The sequence below is a fragment of the Podarcis tiliguerta genome (assembly GCF_965153285.1).
Source record: "Podarcis tiliguerta genome assembly, chromosome: 3".
Lineage (NCBI taxonomy): Eukaryota > Metazoa > Chordata > Lepidosauria > Squamata > Lacertidae > Podarcis > Podarcis tiliguerta.
In genome coordinates, this window is record NC_139536.1 from 19,398,951 (window position 1) to 19,420,706 (window position 21,756).

Consider the following 21,756-nt stretch of genomic DNA (forward strand, 5'->3'; position numbering starts at 1 on the left):
GAACTGTGATGATAATAATAATTTATTACTTATACCCCACCCATCTGACTGGGCTACTGCAGCTACTCTGTGCAGCTTCCAACAAAATATTTTTAAAACTTCCTGATACACGGCTGCCTTCAGATATCTTCTAAAAGTCAGGTAGTTGTTTATCTCTTTGACATCTGATGGGAGGGCATTCCACAGGGCGGGCACCATTACCAAGAAGGCCCTCTGCCTGGTTCCCTGTAACCTCACTTCTTGCAGTGAGGGAACTGCCAGAAAGCCCTCAGCGCTGGACCTCAGTGTCCAAACGAGACAATGGAGGTGGAGACGCTCCTTCAGGTATACACAGTTCAGGACCAGGGAGACCCCTACCCCTGCCCACCCCTGCCCCCCAGAAACAGCACTTTGGTTTCGTCAGGATTCAACCCACTCCATTGGCTGCCATCCATCCTCCAACTGCCTCCAGACACCCACACAGGACCTTCACTGCCTTCACAGGCTCAGATTTAACTGATAAGCAGAGCTGGGTATCATTTGCATATTGCTGAACACCCAGCCCAACGCCACTGATGATCTCTCTCAGCGATGAACATGTGAAGCTGTCTCATGCTGAATCAGACCTATGGCTCATCTAAGCCCTGCGTTATTCTCACTAGCAGCACATCTTGAAGGTCTCTGACTTTTTTTGTCTCTATCATCCAACTTCCTTTTTAACTGGAGATTCTGAACCTGGGGACCTGTGCCACCAAAACAGGAGTGGGGACCCTGTGGCCCTCCAGATGTTATTGGACTCCAGTACCCATCAACCCCAACCATCATGGCCAATGGCCAGGAATTATGGGAGCTGTAGTTCAACACCTGAAGGACCACAGGATTCCCATTACTGCTCTAAATACCACCACTCTCCTGAACATTTCCAAGTCATACCAATGCCATTTTAGAAGTTTTGTCCGACTTCTCCTCTCTCTTTTTCCTCTCAGCCAGTGTGGTGTGGTGGTTAAGAGCAATAGTCTCGTAATCTGGGGAACCGGGTTCGCATCTCCGCTCCTCCACATGCAGCTGCTGGGTGACCTTGGGCCAGTCACACTTCTTTGAAGTCTCTCAGCCCCACTCACCTCACAGAGTGTTTGTTGTGGGGGAGGAAGGGAAAGGAGAATGTTAGCCGCTTTGAGACTCCTTAAAGGGAGTGAAAGGCGGGATATCAAATCCAAACTCTTCTTCTTCTTCTTCTTCTTCTTCTTCTTCTTCTTCTTCTTCTCTTTTCTCTTTAAAAAATGAGCTTGTAAGGGTCTGCCATCTCATATTGCTCCCCTGGAGTTCCTAATTAAGAACCGCAGCCTCTTGCAATTTTACAGAAGGTCCTCCGATCTTTTTCAGACATTTACTTAATGTTCCAGCTGCTGAAACTGTGAAAGTTTTATAGCAAGCACAGCTCTAGAGAAAAGTTGTTGATGGCACAGCTGCAGTGTGTGCCATTAAAACCTAGACGGCTTAAACCAACGCCATCATTGCTTTATTGCTCCTGAGTTTCTAGCCAAATGCCTAGTCCCACGTACATAAATCCTTTACTTTTTAAAAGATAAAACCTTATCAATCCAAATCATACCTTCTGACAGTTCAAGTCCACCTCTGCATGATAGCGGCTCCTATAGAGCAATTCTAATTATTCACGTTTCTGGTTAGCCATACATTTTGGATAACACGTCCTTCTCACCCCCAAGATATTCAGAAAAACTAGGTAGAACTTTCATCTGGTGTAGATCAGTAGTAGAACATCTGTTTTGCATGGAGACGGTCTAGAATGAACCAGTCATCTGATAAGGCTGCTTCCACGGTTAAATCATTTAATTTGAGTAATTGACCCAATATGTGGCCGTGGCTGCTCGCTTAGGCAACTTTAAAAATGGAATCAAGACAAATTTGTGGCAGAAACATTTATCTCAGGCTACTAGTCATGGTGGCAGCAGAGGCAGATTTAGGGGAGTGCAACTGGTTTTCCCATACTGGGAGCCGAGCTGAGAGGGTGCTGCAACAATCACTTTGAATGGAAGACGCCAAATTTTGGCATCACGCAAGGCGCAGCTGAAACTTGAAGGCTCAAAGTCGGCCACTGGGGGCAAGATCAGAGGCAGCATGCTTCTAAGTGCCAGCTGCTGGAGAAGACAGCATGCGAGCTATTGCTCTCATGTCCCGCTTATGGGATTCCACAAGGCGTCTGCTTGGGCGCTGTGGGAAATGGGGCCTTTTTCACCTAGCGCATAGTTACTTCACAGCCTAGGACCCTTGTACTTATGGGACCGCCTCTCCTGGTATGCCCCGCGGAGGACCTTAAGACCCATAAATAGCAACACCCTGACAGTGGCATAGCGTGGGGGGTGCAGGGGGGCGGGCCGCACCAGGCGCAACATCGGGGGGGGGGGCGCTCGCACTCGCAGCTCTCTGCTCCTACTAAAATCCACGGGTTAGGGGGCACAAATTACTTGCCTTGCCCTGGGTGCTGACAACCCACGCTACGCCACTGCACCCTGAAGGTCCCGAGCCCTAAGGAAGTCACATTAACCTCCACCAGAGCCAGGGCCTTCTCAACAGTGGCTCCGGCCTAGTGGAATGCTCTGTCTCATGAGACCAGGGCCCTGCAGGATCTGATTTCTTTCCACAGGGCCTGGATTAAGGAGGCTGTTATCTTAACCATATCTACTAAGAAGTTCCACTGAACTCCCAGGTAAATGGGTTAGGACTGCAGCCTTAGTCATGCTGAGAATGGAGTAGGGTTGGGTGATATCTGGTTTTCAACATCGTGATATATCACCAGCTTAAACATCGTGATATACTGATATATCATGATGTATGAAATAAGGATGGACCTATGTACAGTGGTACCTCGGGTTAAGAACTTAATTTGTTCTGGAGGTCCGTTCTTAACCTGAAACTGTTCTTAACCTGAAGCACCACTTTAGCTAATGGGGCCTCCTGCTGCCACTGCACTGCTGCTGCATGATTTCTGTTCTCATCCTGAAGCAAAGTTCTTAACCCGAGGTACTATTTCTGGGTTAGCGGAGTCTGTAACCTGAAGCGTCTGTAACCCGAGGTACTACTGTACTGTAGAGGCATTGGCCAGCTTCATGGGTTCTCCTGCATCGTGATTTCTTGCATAGCACACACACATATGATTCACAATATATTGCCAGGTCAAAAATTATGAAACCAGTATCACAACATGGACTTCAAACCAGTTTTGGATGATATATTGATATATCGCCCAGCCCCAGAACTGAAATGAATAGGACTTGACCTTAAGTCCCATGAGGATGTCCACTTTTAAGTAGAAGAAAGTCTGCCTCCAGCCCATTACGGCTAAAAGAATGCAAACCAACAAGCACTAGCAAACTGGCAACAGTACTATTCCTCATGTCTGATCTGGATGCAAAAGCTGTAGTTTGGGACCTCTTCTTGTTGTTTTCCTTCTCCTGCGCAGACAAATTTGAAACAGAGGGAGAAACCTCCTCTCTCTGCTGTGCTCCAAAACTATTCAGTCATTCCTTGCAAATGTTTTGACTCAAAGGAATGATTTCAGGATGGGAAGCAATGTGTCCCTGGGGCCATAATAAACACAATCAGACAAAATGCCTTCCCATAACATTAGATGATGCCATTATTCTCCAATCAGAGCCAGAGGCTCATGTTGCCCGTCCACCAATGAGAAGCAAGGCAGAACTCAAAAGAGGACCCAGCCATTTGGAACTAAAAATAAAGTATCTCACAAGGCTGGTTGTTTTTCCCTGGGTGATAGGAGTTGGGATCACGAAATCGGCTGCTTGCAATTATTGATTTTTAAAATAATAGTATTTTAAAATACTGGGGGAAGGGCGATCTGCGACAAGGCAGTAAATGAGGCAATTATTACAAGCTGCTGTATTGAGACACCTCAACATAAACGGCAGTCCTTGAATAATTCAGCGTGTGCAAGTAAGCATGAACAGAGCTCAAGCTTTGGAAAACACCATATGCCGACCACTTTTTATTTCCCCCTTTTTAAAAAGCAACCCACCCTGTTGCATTTCAGCTGCTGGATCGGGGGGGGGGGGGGAGCCCTTACCTGTCCTGCAGTGTCATATAGCCCAAGCAGATATTGCTTGCCACCGACTGTCACACTGACTGCAAAGAGAGAAAGAGAATATCAGGCAGGGGCCCCAGAGCAACACACACACACTCTCTCAAGCTCCCTCTTTCCTCTCTAGACCAAGGAGCAAACAAGTGGATTCAATTACTCTCCCAAACTCAATTTTTTTATATATAAAAAAAGCACAGACATCTCAAATGGGGAGGCAACCTTTTAAAAATAGCAATGATCCCTGTCTCTGCCCAGATATACACTTTCGAAGCACTTTTGTGATGGAGCAAAACAGAACTAGACTCCCCATTAACATGCTGAAGCCTACAAAAAGGTGCCCTCGGTGTGTGTGTGTCAATACACACATATCATGTGCTCATAACAGGACTTCAAAGGCTAGTGAGAGGGTATTGGGTCATCGTCCCCCCCATTTAACCTCTGTCCCATTTGCTCCCCAACTTTCAGTTGCTGTCTGTCAAGGTCCTATCCGGCATGGATTAAATCCTTGCTCCCGTCATAAAGGCAATTCGCCACCCTATTCTGCCCCCACCAATTAAATACTATATATATATATATGTGTGTGTGTGTGTGTGTGTGTATTCCAGTCCCTTTACACACACACACACACGCATGCATATATATCTATAAAATGCGACAATTTTGGAGTGGTCAGGCATCTGCAGTCCCAAATCGTCCTTCCCCCTTCCCACTCTTTCCATAACCAGACCCCTCCAATTGAGGGGAAGAGAAGAAGAGTACGCTTTAGAGGAGTCATGTTGAGCTGCTTTCCTTTTGCAAAAAAGGGGGTCGTCGGGGATCCCCGGGATTGCAAACACGAGTCGTCCCCCCGCCGCCAAAGAAATAAAAATAAACGCAGCCTCTGCTTTACAGGGCAGGAGAAAAGAGGGGGGAAAGGAAGGGAGGGGGGGATAGGAGAGCCGAATTATGGAAAGGGAAAAGTTTTTGCTGAAGTTTCTAGGCTCTGTTGCTGCTGCTTCTGGGGTGCTGGAAGCTGGGGGGCCGGGCGGAGAAGGGGGTGGCGGAGCCGGAGCGCCCTTACTCAGCACTTCCCGGCGAGACGCGCGTTTACCTGCGTAATGGTCAAAGACGGTGGGCACGTATTCCTCCGGGAAGGCGTCGTTGGCGTAGCTCATCAGCAGGCAGGTTTTGCCCACCGCCCCGTCGCCCACCACCACGCATTTCAGCATGACCGTCGCCGCCCCCGTCCCGTTGGCCATGATGATGAGAAGGAGCTTCCCAAACCGATCGTCATTTTAGGAAGGAGGGGGAACACCCGGCGAGGAAAAAAAGAGACTCCCCCTTTCCAAGAATAATAAGGATAAAAGTGCGTTGAGCGGGGCGAAGAACGACGCCGTCGGGGGTGGTCGAGGCCGAAAGATCACCGGGCGCCGCGCAGCGAAGGGCGCAGGAGACGACCCCCGGGGGGGCGCATCGGTGCCAGGCGAGGGGAGCGAGCGGTGGGCGAAGCGGGAGGCTTGGCTGGCAGCCCGGGGAGCAGCTCAGCCACAAATCACGGGCGCTGGCATTTCTTCTCGGCTCGCCCTCCTCCTTCCCTCCCCTGCGCCGCCTCGCCGTCGCCCTCCCCGCCGGTGCCAAACTTGGCTGGCAGGGATTTTCCTCCTCCGGCGGGCACGATGACCGAGTGTCTCCGGCGGCGGCTGCCCGGCGGAAAGAGGAACTAGTTGGGCTCCGTGCGCGCACAATCCGCACCGCGGCGCCGGGTCTCCGCGGCGTTGCGCCCCGATGGCGAGGGCGAGGGGGGCTTCCCTGGCGCCGCGTAAAACAAAAAACGCGCGGCGGCGAAACAACAGCCGAGCCGCCCGCCTCCTCCTTCGGCGGAGGGAAGGCCCGCTCTCCCCTTTTCCCGGAGAGAGGAACTGCGCTGAGCCCACTTTGACTTTCCGGAGCGGCCGGATCTTTACGCACACACTCCTCCCTCCCCACCCCGGGCTGCAAACGCCACTTCTCCGAAAAATAAATAAATAAAGGGGAAATGAACAAGCCCGCCCGCCCGCCGTCCTATTGCTGCTGCTGCTGCCGCCGCCGCCACCTCCGACTAGCTGGAGCGGAGAAAGGAGGAGCGATGCCGAATCGCTGCCGGAGAGCGGCTGAGGGTTCCTCTCCAAAGAGCCGACAGCGCCGAGAAGCGTCCACAGTTTTCCCTTTCCCTTTTTTTTTTTTTTTTTTTTTTTGCAGCGCGCTTTCCCCGGCGATGATGTAATCGATAAATCCTCGGAACTTCCACGCAGCCTCCCCCAACCGGGCGCCCTCTTCCAGCTGCTGGGCACTACAACTCCCAGCAGCCTCGACCAGCGGTGGGGAGCAGCTGGAGGACACTAAGTTAAGGCTGCCGCAATCTGTTCCGGTTTTTCGCTGTGTTGTCTCTCCTCCACTTTTTTATTATTATGATTATTAATTTTTTACGCTGGCCGTTAAGGAAACATTTTAGAGTTTGGGAGGATAAGGATTTTTTGGTACTGCTGGTCCCCCCCCACACACACACACTTTGGGCAGGTGTAGTATAAAAAAGGAATATATTTGGAAACATTATTATTATTAAAAACCCTCTTAAAAGTAAGCGGAAGAAGGCTGTCAAGTGGAGTGTAGGACTAGAAAATCAAAATTTTAAACTGCGCCTCAGTTTTCTTAAGTTAAGGTGACATTAGCTAAAGTATCAGATATGTTTTCCAGCTTTTCAGACTTACTTATTTTATTTTGTTTATTTATTTTCTATGCCACCCTTCATCCAAAGATCACAGGGCACTTTACAATATGAAAACACAAAAATACATACCGTAATGATAAATGAAAACAAGAACCCTCCCCGCACAGTATAATTATTTATAATACTAGAATTAGTAACTACACACAAGCAACACACCTTGGCTGGTCTGACAAGTCAGTACAAATTGGTCAAAGCAATGATTCTTCAACATCAACTTTGTTGAACTGGTCATGTTGTGCGGATGCCTGATGATCGTCTTCCAAAGCAACTACTCTATTCCAAACTTAAAAAATGGTAAGTGTAAGGCTGGTGGTCAACAAAAGAGGTTCAAAGACTCTCTCAAGGCAAATCTAAAAAAATGTAGTATAAACATTGACAACTGGGAAACACTGGCCTGCGAATGCTCCAATTGGAGAACAGCCTTTACCAAAGGTGTCATGGGCTTTGAAGATGCTCAAACTCAGGACGAAAGGGAGAAATGCACTAAGAGGAAGGCACCTTTGGCAAACTCTCACCATGATCAACTCCCACCTGGAAATCTATGCCCCACTGTGGAAGGACGTGTGGATCCAGAATTGGCCTCCACAGTCACTTACAGACTCACTTTTACAGACTCACTGACAGACTCACTTTTAAAACCGTGTTTATGGAAGACAATCTTACTTGGCTACTAGCCAAAGAAGAAGAAGAAGAATCCCATTTTATCCTCACAACGGCCCTAGAAGGTAGAGTGGGTTGAAAAATTGTCACTGGGCCAAGGTGGCTTCACAGCTGAGTAGGACGATATGAAACCAGGCCTCTCCTCTGCAATCCATGCCCAGCTCTGTCCACTGTGCTACTGTGCTACTGTGTGGCTAGCCTGCCTTAGCAGCATTCACAGGTGATGCATTCCAGGCTAAAAGACATTGGTGCGTCCGCCAATAGAGCTCCCCCCTCAAAACATTTCTTTAGCATTTAAGTTCCAGCCCAATCCACATGATGTTTCATCACAGAAGTATTGGGATCAACCTTAGTCTAAGCACTAAAAGGGCTCCGGCAGTGCATCCAACACGATCTCTTCACAAATGTTTCCCAAATCACTTTTAAACCAAACTGTGCATTTCCCTTCCCAAGGAATGGGAGCTGGCAGATTAGAGACCATCATCAATCTCTCTGCTAATTGTGTGTTTGACTCGCTCCTGGAACTTTTCTTCCTTAGTCTGCAAGTTCTTTCCCCTATGGATTGCACAAAAACAAAACAATCCGTCATGGGAGCAAAACACACCAGTTTGCTAATTTTAAATTTAAGGAGGTGTTTCAAATAAAACTTTGCTCCCCTGCACCTCTACACACACCCACACACACCACACAATTTCTTGCATTTGGACTGGCAATTTCTATGTAGCTATTGGGCCCTTCCTACCACAAACATTGGTAGTCAATGCTAGTCCTAACATTTAAGCTAACAGATATGACTAAGTTAGGTTGATTTATTTCATTGGTTCTATTCTGAGTAGGACTTGGCTGAATACAACCCAGACTTCAATTGTTTTCTGTTACCATTTTGGTTTCTTCTATTCAGTGACCGTTGTCATTTTGCTGCCTTGTAATCTTGCTGTCTTCTCCACATCCTCCTCTTGCTTCGTTTCTGAGGTGGCCGCTTAAAGGTAAAGGTACCCCTGCCCGTATGGGCCAGTCTTGACAGACTCTAGGGTTGTGCGCCCATCTCACTCAAGAGGCCGGGGGCCAGCGCTGTCCGGAGACACTTCCGGGTCACGTGGCCAGCGTGACATCGCTGCTCTGGCGAGCCAGAGCCGCACACGGAAACGCCGTTTACCTTCCCGCTAGTAAGCGGTCCCTATTTATCTACTTGCACCCGGGGGTGCTTTCGAACTGCTAGGTTGGCAGGCGCTGGGACCGAACAACGGGAGCGCACCCTGCCGCGGGGATTCGAACCGCCGACCTTTCGATCGGCAAGCCCTAGGCGCTGAGGCTTTTACCCACAGCGCCACCCGCGTCCCTGAGTCCCTGAGGTGGCCGCTTACTCGTCACCAAAAATATGGAAAACCCATCACTAAAACGAATGATAAGAAGACACAAGAGCTGCATTAAATGTAGAAATTCTAATGCATAGATTATGGTGCATGGGCTTGAACTGTGATCAAACAACTGCAGTAAGATTCTCTTAAACGGTGCTGATCGGCGCCTCTTCCAAAGTGAATCTGGAATTAGGGATGGGGAGCTGAACCCAACCATTGACATCCTTCTTCTTTATCCAAAAGCAGACGATCCATGTAACGGAGATAACTGGACACAATCCCAGCTCTGGGATCTGATCCCCCCCCCCCCATGGAAAACTCATGTGCAGCATTCATTTGCACTCAACTCCCTTTCCTTGGGATCATGACCACTATGTTTAGAACTGAGTTGACACGCAAGCTAATTATTATTATTACAGTGGTGCCCCGCAAGACGAATGCCTCGCAAGATGGAAAACCCGCTAGACGAAAGGGTTTTCCATTTTGGAGGTGCTTCGCAAAACGAATTTGCTATGGGCTTGCTTCGCAAGACGAAAATGTCTTGCGATTCCTGGGGTTTTTTTTCCGCTCCCCACCCCCTTTTTCTAAGGCACTAAGCTGCTAATAGCCTTTTAGCAGCTAATCCGCTAATCCCTTAAGCCTTTAATAGCCGCTAATAGCCGCTAAACTGCTAATAGCGCTAATCCGCTAATAGGGTTGCTTCGCAAGACGAAAAAACCGCTAGTCGAAGAGACTCCCGGAACGGATTCTTTTCATCTTGCGAGGCACCACTGTATTATTATTATTATTATTATTAAAGATTTTATTGGTTTACAAAAGTATGATCAATGTCTCTCTCTCTTTTTCCCCCAAGTAACGTTTTTACAGATCAGTTTCATTTGTTGAGACATTAGTGTTATATTAGGAAGAAACGGGGGAAAGAGGTGGAAAAGGTGAGTGTCGGGTTTTGTGTCAGCGTCGCTTGTGCAGGTTCCCTGCTATTCACTTGTGTTCCTTTGGTGGTGAGAGAGGTTGGGGTTGGCCTAGGGCAGCAGTTCTCAACCTGTGGGTCCCCAGATGTTGTTGAACTACAACTCCCATCACCCCTAGCTAGCAAGGCCAGAGCTCAGAGATGATGGGAGCTGTAGTCCAACAACATCTGGGGACCCACAGGTTGAGAACCGCTGGCCTAGGGTGTGGTTGTTCATTTGTGATTGGCTGTGGTGAGCATTCACACATGAAAACAAGCTAATCTTTGAAAGAAAACTAGGACTATTGCATTTAATATGCTTCTGAGATTGTTTGTTTACCACTTTTCTTTTTCTGCTTTTTGGCTATAATCTGTTTGGGTTATAATTGTTGTTGTTGCTACTAATACACAATGTCTCCATCCAGGTAATCTTTTTTTTTTTAAGGTTAACCAATGAAGATAGGGACGTGGGTGGTGCTGTGGGTTAAACCACAGAGCCTAGGACTTGCCGATGAGAAGGTCAGTGGTTCGAATCCCTGCGACGGGGTGAGCTTCCGTTGCTTGGTCCCTGCTCCTGCCAACCTAGCAGTATGAAAGACGTCAAAGTGCAAGTAGATAAATAGGTACCGCTCCGGCAGGAAGGTAAACGGCGTTTCCGTGCACTGCTCTGTTTCGCCAGAAGCAGCTTAGTCATGCTGGCCACATGACCCGGAAGCTGTACGCCGGCTCCCTCGGCCAATAAAGCGAGATGAGCGCTGCAACCCCAGAGTCGGTCACGACTGGAGCTAATGGTCAGGGGGCCCTTTACCTTTTAATGAAGATATTCTTTTGAGCTATCATGTATCATTTTGGGGTAGGAAGGCAGCATGGAATTAAAAGCTATGAAACTCCCGAATCGAGAGACTGTTTGCCGAAAACTCATCAGCACTGTGTATCCGTTCCAAAGCCAAACAGCCCTGATTAAAGCCTGTTCACAAATCACTTTAATATCCATGATTACTAACCATAAAATTGTACCAATGAATTAATCAGTGCTTTCAGTTATATTTATTAACTAGCAAAATGCCCCAAAGGCAGCAGCAGAGGATCTTGGCACCAGTGTTATGCAAGAAGCAATGACAGTCGAAACAGAGGTTGGTTATGGTGTGCGTGTGTGATAGATTGAAGCACTATAAAGTCATGGTGGTGGGAGCAGCATTAATTTGTGGAAGCGCCATAGCTCAGTGGTAGAGAATCTGCCTTGTGTACAAAGGATCCTAGGTTCAATCCCCAACATCTCTTGCTATGGCTGAGAGAAGGGATAGGGGAGCAATTAGATTCAGTTCGCATTTAAAGGCTATCAAATCCACAATTTCATGAACCAAATACATTTCACAATGTACAAACCAAATACCTCCATCCTTACAAATTTGCACTTTTCTGAATTTTGCAATGTGTTTCTCCAGCCGAGCAACATGTACTAAAATATATATATCAGGGTTTGTAAGTGTGCATCTGAATGCACCTATGTGAAAATAACAAACACAGTTGCATTAAATTAGTGGAAAGTGCTTGCAAAAAAAAATGTGTATATTTACCAAAACTGCATATAAAAATGTGTCTATTGGGAGAAATTCTTGCTAAAATGCTGGTGAATTTTTGTAAGGGTTTTAAAAAAAGAAAAGCCTGCAAACTGCTGCAGAAATGCACACCATCTTGAGATCCTTGGAGGAAAGGTGGAATAGAAATGAAATAAATAAATAAATAAATAAATAATCATGTATATCATTGTTGAGAAAATGTGCATTTCTATACACACTTTACCCTATGAAATGCACACATTACTTGGCTGGAAAACTGCAGCTCAAAATCCAGAGAAATGCAAATTTCTAAGGATGGCTGCTGTGCTTCAGTTCATGTATCATTTCAGAAAGTGTGAATTGGGTAAATTTGCCTTTTAATGCAATCTGAATCAAATTGCTCCCCTATCCCTCCTGTAGTGGAACAGGGATGGGCATCACCACTTCTTTCGCAGCAGCGACTATGATGTCATCTCCTGGGGCACTATCTGCCAATCCTCTACATGCCAAATGGCTTTTCCCAGAGGGAAAACCCTCCAAATAAGCTAAGCAGAGGAAGAGGTAGGCTATATTAATACCAATTGCTAGATGATAGCACTATTAAATTTGTTTTGAGGGTGTGGGAATCCAAGATCCCTGTATTGTGATCCACCAAATTATCATAAAATAGTGAGCAAGCTTTTGAGATCACCAGAACTCTCCAGCAGACTGGATGGTAAAGCAGGGAGGGGGGTCAGAATAGTCTCTTACCACTTCTCCTATTGAAATCGCTCCACCTGATCAAAAGCTTTCTGTAGACGGAATGATTCTTTGAATTCACGGATGGCAAAGTTTCTAGATTCAACCCTATTGTTTAATTAAATGCTAGGTTCACTAACTCCTGCCAACCTAGCAGTTCAAAAGCACATTGAAGTGCAAGTAGATAAATAGGTACTGCTCCAGCGGGAAGGTAAACGGCGTTTCCGTGCGCTGCTCTGGTTCGCCAGAAGCGGCTTAGTCATGCTGGCCACATGACCTGGAAGCTGTACGCCGGCTCCCTCGGCCAATAAAGCAAGATGAGCGCCGCAACCCCAGAATCGCTCACGACTGGACCTAATGGTCAGGGGCCCCTTTACCTTTACCTTTAGGTTCACTAAATGTTATTCAATGAACCAAGCAATTGTCCTTAAAAACTGAGCTTGAAATCAATAAGCTTCGGTGCTATTAAAGGTAAAGGTACCCCTGACCGTTAGGTCCAGTCACAGACGACTCTGGGGTTGCGCGCTCATCTTGCTTTACTGGTTGAGGGAGCCAGTGTTTGTCTGCAGACAGCTTCCACGTCATGTGGCCAGCATGACTAAGCCACTTCTGGCGAAACCAGAGCAGCACACGGTTCCCGCCAGAGCGGTACCTATTTATCTGCTTGCATTTTGATGTGCTTTTGAACTGCTAGGTGGGCAGGAGCAGGGACAGAGCAATGGGAGCTCACCCCGTTGTGGGGATTTGAACTGCCGACCTTCCGATTGGCAAGCCCTAGGCTCAGTAGTTTAGACCACAGCACCACCCGCGTCCCTTAGGTGCAATTACCCATGTGCAAAATAGTGGCCTTTCACTAGGTTATTGTGGAAATACTTTCTACAGAGTTTACACGATTACTGAACTGTGGTAGCGGACTCTCAACATGTGCCACAAAGGAACCTACAAATCAGTGCATGATATATGGAGGAAAAATGTATTGCATTTAAAAATCATTTTAAGAAGTATATCTGTACCAGCCAGAACCTCCTATTAGCCTGGCATGAGCAAAAGATAATAAGAGATGATTGCATTGAGGATTATGAGCCTATTTTTAAGATAAAGTTTCTTGAGGTGACAGAAATTCACTGAGGGTGGAAAATTCTGATTTCAAGACTATAAGTCTCCAAAAATTAACATGTAGGTCAAATAAAACTCAGTGGGATTTGTTTCTGAGTAAACTCACATAGGAGTGGCCTTTCATTTATTTTCCCCCTGTTTATATTCATTTGAAATATTTCATGCTGCTTTCCTGCAGCTCTGAAGCCTACAAGAATGAAATGATAATATTATTTGGGACATCTTACAACTTTCACTATATTACCACTGGCCCTTGCTATCTTCATGCAAACTGGGAGACAGAGAGAAGAGCACAAAGCATATATTGAGAATGAACTATATTCCAGAGGTAGCCAAAATGCTTCCATTCTATAAAAGGAGCTTGAGTGTTAAATCAATAAAGGAGAGTGATGCATGACAGAGAGTCAGGAAATGCCCAGTGTTTTCAAAAGGTGCATTGAAGAGAAGACAAGAACATTATTGAGGACGGTGTCCTAGGTGAATTCAATGAGCCCAGGACTGCAACTGAATAAATAATAACCCAAACACACAGGCAAAGCAATTGTTAGTTATTTAATTTGGAATCACTGTGTATTTAATGCCGGGAGGTATTTTTTAAAAAATGCATCATTCTCAGGCCTCTTTCTTTAGGATTTTTGTGAGTGCAGAGTTTTGAGGTTATCCTTTCATTACAAGGTGGCCAAATTGGTGTGTATTTTTCTCCCCAGGAAACATTTACCCAACACGCTGCAGCCTCCCCGGCTGCCCACAATTCTTCATCTGGGTGGGAACTAATAGGAGGAGTCACCCAACAATGCTTCTTTGAACTGCAGGCACCTAGGAAGGCTGCAGAGTGCAAACCGCCAGTGAGATGATTGGCAGAGTGAAAGAAAGGAAAGGGACCCCTCGCCTCAAAAGTAAGGGAAGCACTATAACAGGACTGCACTCCCTGTACCTCTGACATTGTCTCTCCTGTTTCATAGTTTTTAAAGGCAATTTCTTTTCTCATTTATGGAGAATGGTAGGGGTGGGGGTGGGGAAATGCAGGAGAAAAATTCAGCATAGCACTAGATTCTATCAAATGTGGTGTACTCCAGTACTGTACAAGGAAAACATGAAACACCTCAATCAATTTTTGTTGAGACTGAAGTTCCTTCAGACAGCCGAGTCTTACATTATTGTTTAGGACCTTTTAGGTAAAGGTAAAGGTACCCCTGACCGTTAGGCCCAGTCACGGACAACTCTGGAGTTGCGTGCTCATCTCGCTCTATAGGCCGAGGGAGCAGGCGTTTGTCCGCAGACAGCTTCCGGGTCATGTGGCCAGCATGACTAAGCCGCTTCTGACAAACCAGAGCAGCACACGGAAATGCCGTTTACCTTCCTGCTGGAGTGGTACCTATTTATCTACTTGCACTTTGACGTGCTTTTGAACTGCTAGGTTGGCAGGAGCTGGGACCCACCCCGTCATGGGGATTCGAACTGCTGACCTTCCGATCAGCAAGCCCTAGGCTCTGTGGTTTAGACCACAGCGCCACCTGCGTCCCTCCTTAGGACCTTTTACGTCCGTGCTAACTTCTTGAATTGGGCTCAATAGCATATAGCAGGTACAGGCTCTTCAGAACAGGTGCTACGTGGTTCCACTTGGTTGAGACAGTCCAAGTTTCTGATGTCAAGGGAATGCACAGCCATGGGCAAGGTGACCCCAGGAGAGGCCCCTCCTTTGTCTGGAGTCCCTGGCGGACTGGGTGCCTGGATGTACCCACCCTTGAATTTCCCACGGTGCCCCACAGCAACTGTTGGCCAGGGGCATTGTGGGAAATTCAGCCTCCTCCTGGTCCTGCTCAAAATGTTGAGCAAGGAAAAAGGTGGGGCAGGGAAAGTATCAGCAGGGCCCCCCCTGCTATGTCAAATCATCTGGGTACCCAAAAGCGGCAAGTATTTCCAGCTACTCCTTTTGGGATGAAATGGAAGATGACTGGAAAGATCAGGACAAAAGGGTAAGAGATTTTCTGGCAGGGGTGATGATTACTGGACATGAGCTAATGTATCTCATCATCTCTGTCTTGGGTTGTTTTGAATTTGGTTTGTCACATGGTTTCACGGCGGTTGCTGCTGCACTATGATATCAAAATATACCCTGAGGTCATGCTTGGTGGGATAAGCAAGCCCAGCGTGGAAGGCATTCTGTTCCAAGGGGAGAAGGGATGCGAAGTGCAGGGGAGCATTGCCAGGATCTTACTTAACGGAATAAATGTTGGCGTTCAAGTGGGGCTGTGTAGCCAGAGAGTTTGCTTGGTTTGATGTCTGGTGCACCATTCCTCTCTGCTATATGGAGCTGTGAATTATAATCATATTCTGCATTACATAATCCTGCACAAAAGAGCAAAGAAGAAATTATATTTTATTATAAATGGCAACAACAACAACAGCAGCACTTAACCACACCGTGTAATATTTTCATTTGTGCCAGTAGTGCGGAACATAGGAACTTTGGAAACTGCCTTACTCAGGCTCAATCCATGGCAGCTCCTGGTAGGTCTGGGAGTGTCTCCTGCCTGAAACCCCAGAAAGCTGCTGGCAGTCAGTGTAGACGTGCTTTTCAAGATACACATGCAGGCACTGGGAGAGATCATCAGGGGGTTTAGGCTGGGGGTCCATCAATATGCATATGATACCCAGCTCTACCTCTCTTTCAAATCAGAACCAGTGAAGGCGGTGAAGGTCCTGTGTGAGTGTCTGGAGGCGGTTGGCAGATGGATGGCGGCTAACAACAGATTGAGGTTGAATCCTGACAAGACAGAAGTATTGTTTTTGGAGAACAGGAGGAGGGCGGGGTGGAGGATTCCCTGGTCCTGAATGGGGTAACTGTGCCCCTGACGTAGCAGGTGCACAGCCTGGGAGTCATTTTGGACTCACAGCTGTCCATGGAGGCGCAGGTCAATTCTGTGTCCAGGGCAGCTGTTTACCAGCTCCATCTGGTACGTAGGCTGAGACCCTACCTGCCCACAGACTGTCTTGCCAGAGCGGTGTATGCTCTGGTTATCTCCCGCTTGGACTACTGCAATGGACTCTATTTGGGGCTACCTTTGAAGGTGACCCGGAAACTGCAGTTAATCCAGAATGTGGTAGCTAGACTGGTGACTGGGAGTGGCCGCTGAAACCACATAACACCGGTCTTAAAAGACCTGCATTGGCTCCCAGTACGTTTCCGAGCACAATTCAAAGTGTTGGTGCTGACCTTTAAAGCCCTAAACGGCCTCGGTCCAGTATATCTGAAGGAGCGTCTCCACCCTCATTGTTCTGCCTGGACACTGAGGGCCTTCTGGCGGCTCCCTCACTGCGAGAAGCCAAGTTACAGGGAACCAGGCAGAGGGCCTTCTTGGTAGTGGCAACCACCCTGTGGAACACCCTCCCACCAGATGTCAAAGAGAACAACAACTACCAGACTTTTAGACAACATCTGAAGGCAGCCCTGTTTAGGGAAGCTTTTAATGTTTGATGCATTATGGTATTTTAATATTTTGTTGGAAGCCGCCCAAAGTGGCGGGGGAAACCCAGCCAGATGGGCGGGGTATAAATAATTTATTATTATTATTATTATTGACGGTACTAACCTAGATGGACCAATGGTCTGACTCAGTGTAAGCCAGCTACAAGTCCCAGGATTCCTGGGGTGGAAGAGAGAGAGAGAGAGAGAGAGACACACACACATACACACACACACACACACAGAGAGAGAGAGAGAGAGAGAGAGAGAGAGAGAGAGAGAGGTGATTAAGTTGTGACATTATGTAGAAGTCTCATGCCTGACCCTTCCCATGGCATGTGGTGTATTTTCTCCTTTTGCAAATCACAGCTGTGGGAGCCTGTGCATCCAGATCAGGACTGCAGCCCTGGGGGAGAGGGGTTTAAATCCTCCCCCCCCCATGCCATCTTCCTGCTGGAAATCACCTGATAAATCAGGCCCCAGTGAAGTAAGAGTTTTCAAGAAGTGGGCAGCACAGTTGGGAATAAGTCTCGCTGTATTCAACCCCAGCTCAGCGGTAAGAAAAAGGAGCTTGAAATGATGCAATATGGGAAGATAACCATGTGGGAAGATTCAACTGCCCACATCCTGTCAGGCCTGGCCCATTAGCAGCAGTCAGGGGACTGAGGAGTGACAGTGCAATTCTAGCCACGTCTACTCAGAAGTAAGTCCGTTTGAGTTCAGTGGGGTTTCTCCCTAGCTAAGTGGGTTTAGATTTTCAGCCTGCCTCAGAATAAGTGGACAAGCCAGACATCAGCATGGAAGAATAACATACCCTCCAACATTTCTCCAATGAAAATATGGATAATAATAATAATAATAATAATGATAATATTTATACCCAGTCCATCTGACAGGGTTGCCTCAGCTACTCTGAGTGGCTTCAAAACATAATAAAACATTAACCATTTAAGAACTTCCCTATACAGTGGTACCTCAGGTTAAGAACTTAATTTGTTCTGGAGGTCCCTTCTTAACCTGAAACTGTTCTTAACCTGAGGTACCACTTTAGCTAATGGGGCCTCCCGCTGCCGCTGCGCTGCCACCGCACAATTTCTGTTCTCATCCTGAAGCAAAGTTCTCAACCTGAGGTACTATTTCTGGGTTAGCGGAGTCTGTAACCTGAAGCGTCTGTAACCTGAAGCGTCTGTAATCCGAGGTACCACTGTACAGGGCTACCTTCAGATATCTTCTAAAAGTTGTATCGTTACATATCTCATTGGTTCGAGGGTCACAGAACTCCGTACCCTCCGACATTTCTCCGATGAAAATAGGGACATCCTAAAGTGGGACATTCCGGGGTCATATCAGAAACCGGGACAGCTTCTGTAAATCTGGAAAAAAAAGGACACCTGGAGGGTCTGGAAGAATCACACAAACATGACACAGCTCAGGAGCCCCAAGTCACTCAAGTTCATAGCTCAGCCTTTTTCTACCTCTTCCTGGAGTTTCCAAGGGCCAGCCTAGATGGGCAGAGTCAGACCGCAGTCTGAAGGTCCTTCACTTGCCACCTGTCATTCAATGGCTCACCGTATGCAGAAGCTTCACATAAATACAGCAGCTCTTGGCATACAGCCTTCCCTGCTTTTATGAAAGAATGTGATGGACACATGATGAATAAATACAGCTGCTCCCATCAAGTCCAGTTCGGCTCTGTGTCTGGTAAGTTAGCCATTCCACCTCCAGGGCAATGACAGTTTGACTCATCATGAGTAAAACATGTATCTTTCTGTCCAGTTGTATTTCACTCCAGGCTGCATGAAGTTTAAGCAAATCCTGTTCGGTGTCTTTCTCCTTTCCAGTTAGACCTGAAATCTGGAATTGGTGGAAGCAAGAGGAGCTACCTACATTAGAAGAATGGAGAATGAAGATGATGGACTTTGCAGAACTTGATAGACTGACAGGAAGGATTCGAAATCGACGAGATCAGAGATTTACAGAAGATTGGGAAAAGTTTACAGAGTATATGCATAATTTAAGTGAAAAACAAATAACGCTTGTAAGCTTTAATGAAGCTCTGTAAAAAGAAATGTTAGAATATGAGTAAAACAAGATTTAATTTACAAAAATAATAGGTGGAAGGTCTTAGAAATGTGTAAGAAATTAAGAAGGGAAGGAGTATCAGTCAAGTTGAGGGAAGTAAAAAAAAAGAGAACGGATGTAAAAAAGACGTATGAATTGTATTAACTTTTTATTGGAAAACTGAATAAAAATTATATATAAAAAAAATGAAATCTGGAATTGGGTTAGCTGACATAACAGCCACACCCGTTCCTGGACTGAAATAGTCTGACCTTGGTTATCCATAGAGCATGGGTACCCTCCTTGGCTAGACTACTGCAAGGCACTATTGGTGGGGCTACCCTTGGACATGGCCTGGGATCTGCAGCTGGTGCAGAATGATGCTTGCCTGGCTGTTGCATGGAGCAATGAGAGAGGGTCGTATAACCCTGATCCTTAAAGAACTGCACTGGCTGCCAGTGAGCTTCCTGTCCCAATTCAAGGTGTAAGTACTAGTACACAAAGCCTGACATGCCCTGGGACTTTAAGGTGGCAGATGCGACATTACCCAGATGTTGGGGACTACAGCTCCCATCATCCCTATGGGCTGGGGCTGATGGGAATTGTAGTCCACAACACCTGGAGGCCATCAGTAGGATACCCGATTGCAACATTGATATAAGCATTAGCCCCTGCTTGCAACTGCAGATCAAGTGGCTGTTATAAAAGGGATAGGAACATGGAGAAAAATGAGACTCTAATGCAGGAGCAAAACCTTGAACCCTGAATCTTCTGCAGGTGGGGACTGATGCAGTTTTCTGAGGGTTGTGCTGGTGGTAATCATGTCCTGAAATACCTTATAATAATAATAATAATAATAATAATAATAATAATAATAATAATAATAATAATATCTTTATTGTCATTGCCCCCTTCGGGGACAACAAAATTACTTGGCTGCTCCATAAAAACACTAATTAAAAAATATAGTAAAATACAGCAAGGGAGATTAGATGACTTTCAAAGTCCGGGCTTCCCATTCAGGGCCGAGATCGCTCTGGAGAAGAAGCTGTTCTTAAGACGGCTCGTTCTTGTCTTCATCGTCCTGTATCTCCGTCCCGACGGCAAGAGCTCAAAGAGACAGTGACCAGGATGCGATGGATCTTTTACTATGTCCAGTGCCTTCCTATGGCACCTTGTGGCATAAATCTGCTCCAAGGTGGAGAGTGGGCAGCCAACACTGCTCTCTGCTGCCTTAACAACCCTGCACAACCCCATCCTGTCCTGGGTAGTACAGCTTCCGTACCACACACATAAGCCATAAGTAAGCACGCTCTCAATGGCACAGTGATAGAAGGCAAGCAGCAGTTTCTGCGGAAGATGGTTTTTCCTTAGTATTCTCAAAAAATACAGTCTCTGCTGCGCCTTCTTCACACCACCAACTGACAAAAAAAGAGGGGGGGAGAGAACCCTCTGTAACTATAACCATTGTAGGCTTTCCTGTGTTCCTATAAGTGTGCAGTGTTCCTTACAGTCTCAGGATTTCCTGTTCTGCATTAATTTGCACTTTGTTAGAAGGCGCGAAGGAAAGTGTTACGAGAGAAAAGGAATTTTTTTTTGTCACCCACTGCAGTGCTTGCTTGTCACTTTGCTGCATGACTGCTGTTCTGAATTAAAAAAAAAAAAAAAGTTAAGGAAGCACAGCACACAGAATGTTCTACACCCCCTTGTTTGTAATAATACAGACCTGCTTCTTCTTTTGTTGCAAGTCACATTGCTAATGCAGATTTGGTGGAACTGAAACCTCGCAGGACCATCCTAAACATGTTTACTCAGAAGCAGGGATGGGCTAATATGTCCATTTTGGTTTCTTGTTTTCCAGTCCAGTTTTCCCGTCCAGCATAGCTGTCAACCTTCTCTTTTTTTTGCTGGAAATTCCCTTATTCCATCGCCGTTTCCCACTGCTTCCCGCTGGTATCCCAGATTGTTAGATATCCCGTAGACTGTCCCCGGGACAGGTGAGGCTGCTGATCCCTTATTTTCGAGGCTGCTGATCCCTTATATTCAAAGCTGAAAGTTGACAGCTATGCAGTCCAGCTCTTCACATTTCAACATCAGCTTGTGATTTTTTTTTTAATTAAAAAAACACAACCTCATGCAAATTAATCAGCACCTTAGTGTTAAATTCTCCTAATACAGACATCCTTGTCTGTAATTTCCCCTATTATAAAGCATAGATGCATGCTATTTTTACTAATAGAAGCATTAATGTGTATGCTTTACCCAAGGATATGCATTCTTGTACATGTACCTCAGCTGGAGAACTGCATTGCAAGATTTGAGGAAGTGCAATTTTTGCAGGATAGCAATGCTTTAGCTCATGTATTGTTTTATCAAGAAAGGAGAGAGAGAGAGAAAGAAAAAGAGAAAGAAAGAAAGACACACACACACACACACAGAGATCCTCTGTCATTTCCATTCCGGTGGAAACCATGTTTGCTAAGAGAACACTTTTGGAAATCGTTGAACATTTACAAAGTGGAATTTAGTGTTAAGGAACTGTGTCTTGCTCATTGCTTCATTACTTAAGTAATTTTTATGATGATCCCTAAGTCCAGAAAAGGCTCACAGGCTGAAGTGGGGGTGGGGGGGAGACTTCTTTTTGCATGCTTGAATATCATAAACACACAGTTGTGCCCTAGTAATTGTAGCTCTGTTGGTGGATTCTGCAGCTGCCATATGACCAGTATATGACCTCATAGTTCTGTTTTCTCTCTCCAAGTGCCGTGCAGGAAAGGAGTGCTGGGAAGAGAGGATTTAAGTGAGCAGAAAGAGGAATGATACAAGTTTGGAAGATGCTTCAAGTGGAAACGCAAGCTTGGAAGGTGCCATACCCGCCAACATTTCTCTGCTGAAAATAAGGATGTCCCATTCCACAATGATAATTTTACTATTTATACCCCACACATCTTATTGGGTTGCCCAAGAACTCTGTGCAGCTTCCAACATATATAGAAACATAATAAAA

At 46.3% G+C, this 21,756-nt stretch overlaps 1 protein-coding gene and 1 long non-coding RNA gene across 3 annotated transcripts in view; both read right to left on the bottom strand.

The window, feature by feature from the left end:
• RHOQ (ras homolog family member Q) overlaps positions 1–6,254 on the bottom strand; it is a 35,020-nt gene extending 28,766 nt beyond the window's left edge. Inside the window, exons 1-2 of one of the 2 annotated variants that reach the window (XM_083433198.1) lie at positions 5,187–6,254; positions 4,082–4,140 (exon numbers count right to left, since the gene is read on the bottom strand). In XM_083433198.1, the coding sequence (XP_083289324.1) occupies positions 4,082–4,140; positions 5,187–5,334 (207 nt within the window). In that variant the 5' untranslated portion in view covers positions 5,335–6,254. The remainder of the gene's footprint in view (positions 1–4,081; positions 4,141–5,186) is intronic. The other variant, XM_083433197.1, reaches the window with a different exon arrangement.
• Positions 1–10,065, bottom strand: part of LOC310674257 — an 83,521-nt gene extending 73,456 nt beyond the window's left edge. The window contains exon 1 of the long non-coding RNA XR_014509486.1: positions 9,929–10,065. This is a non-coding gene — a long non-coding RNA (uncharacterized lncRNA). The remainder of the gene's footprint in view (positions 1–9,928) is intronic.
• Between the last annotated feature and the right edge of the window lie 11,691 nt (positions 10,066–21,756).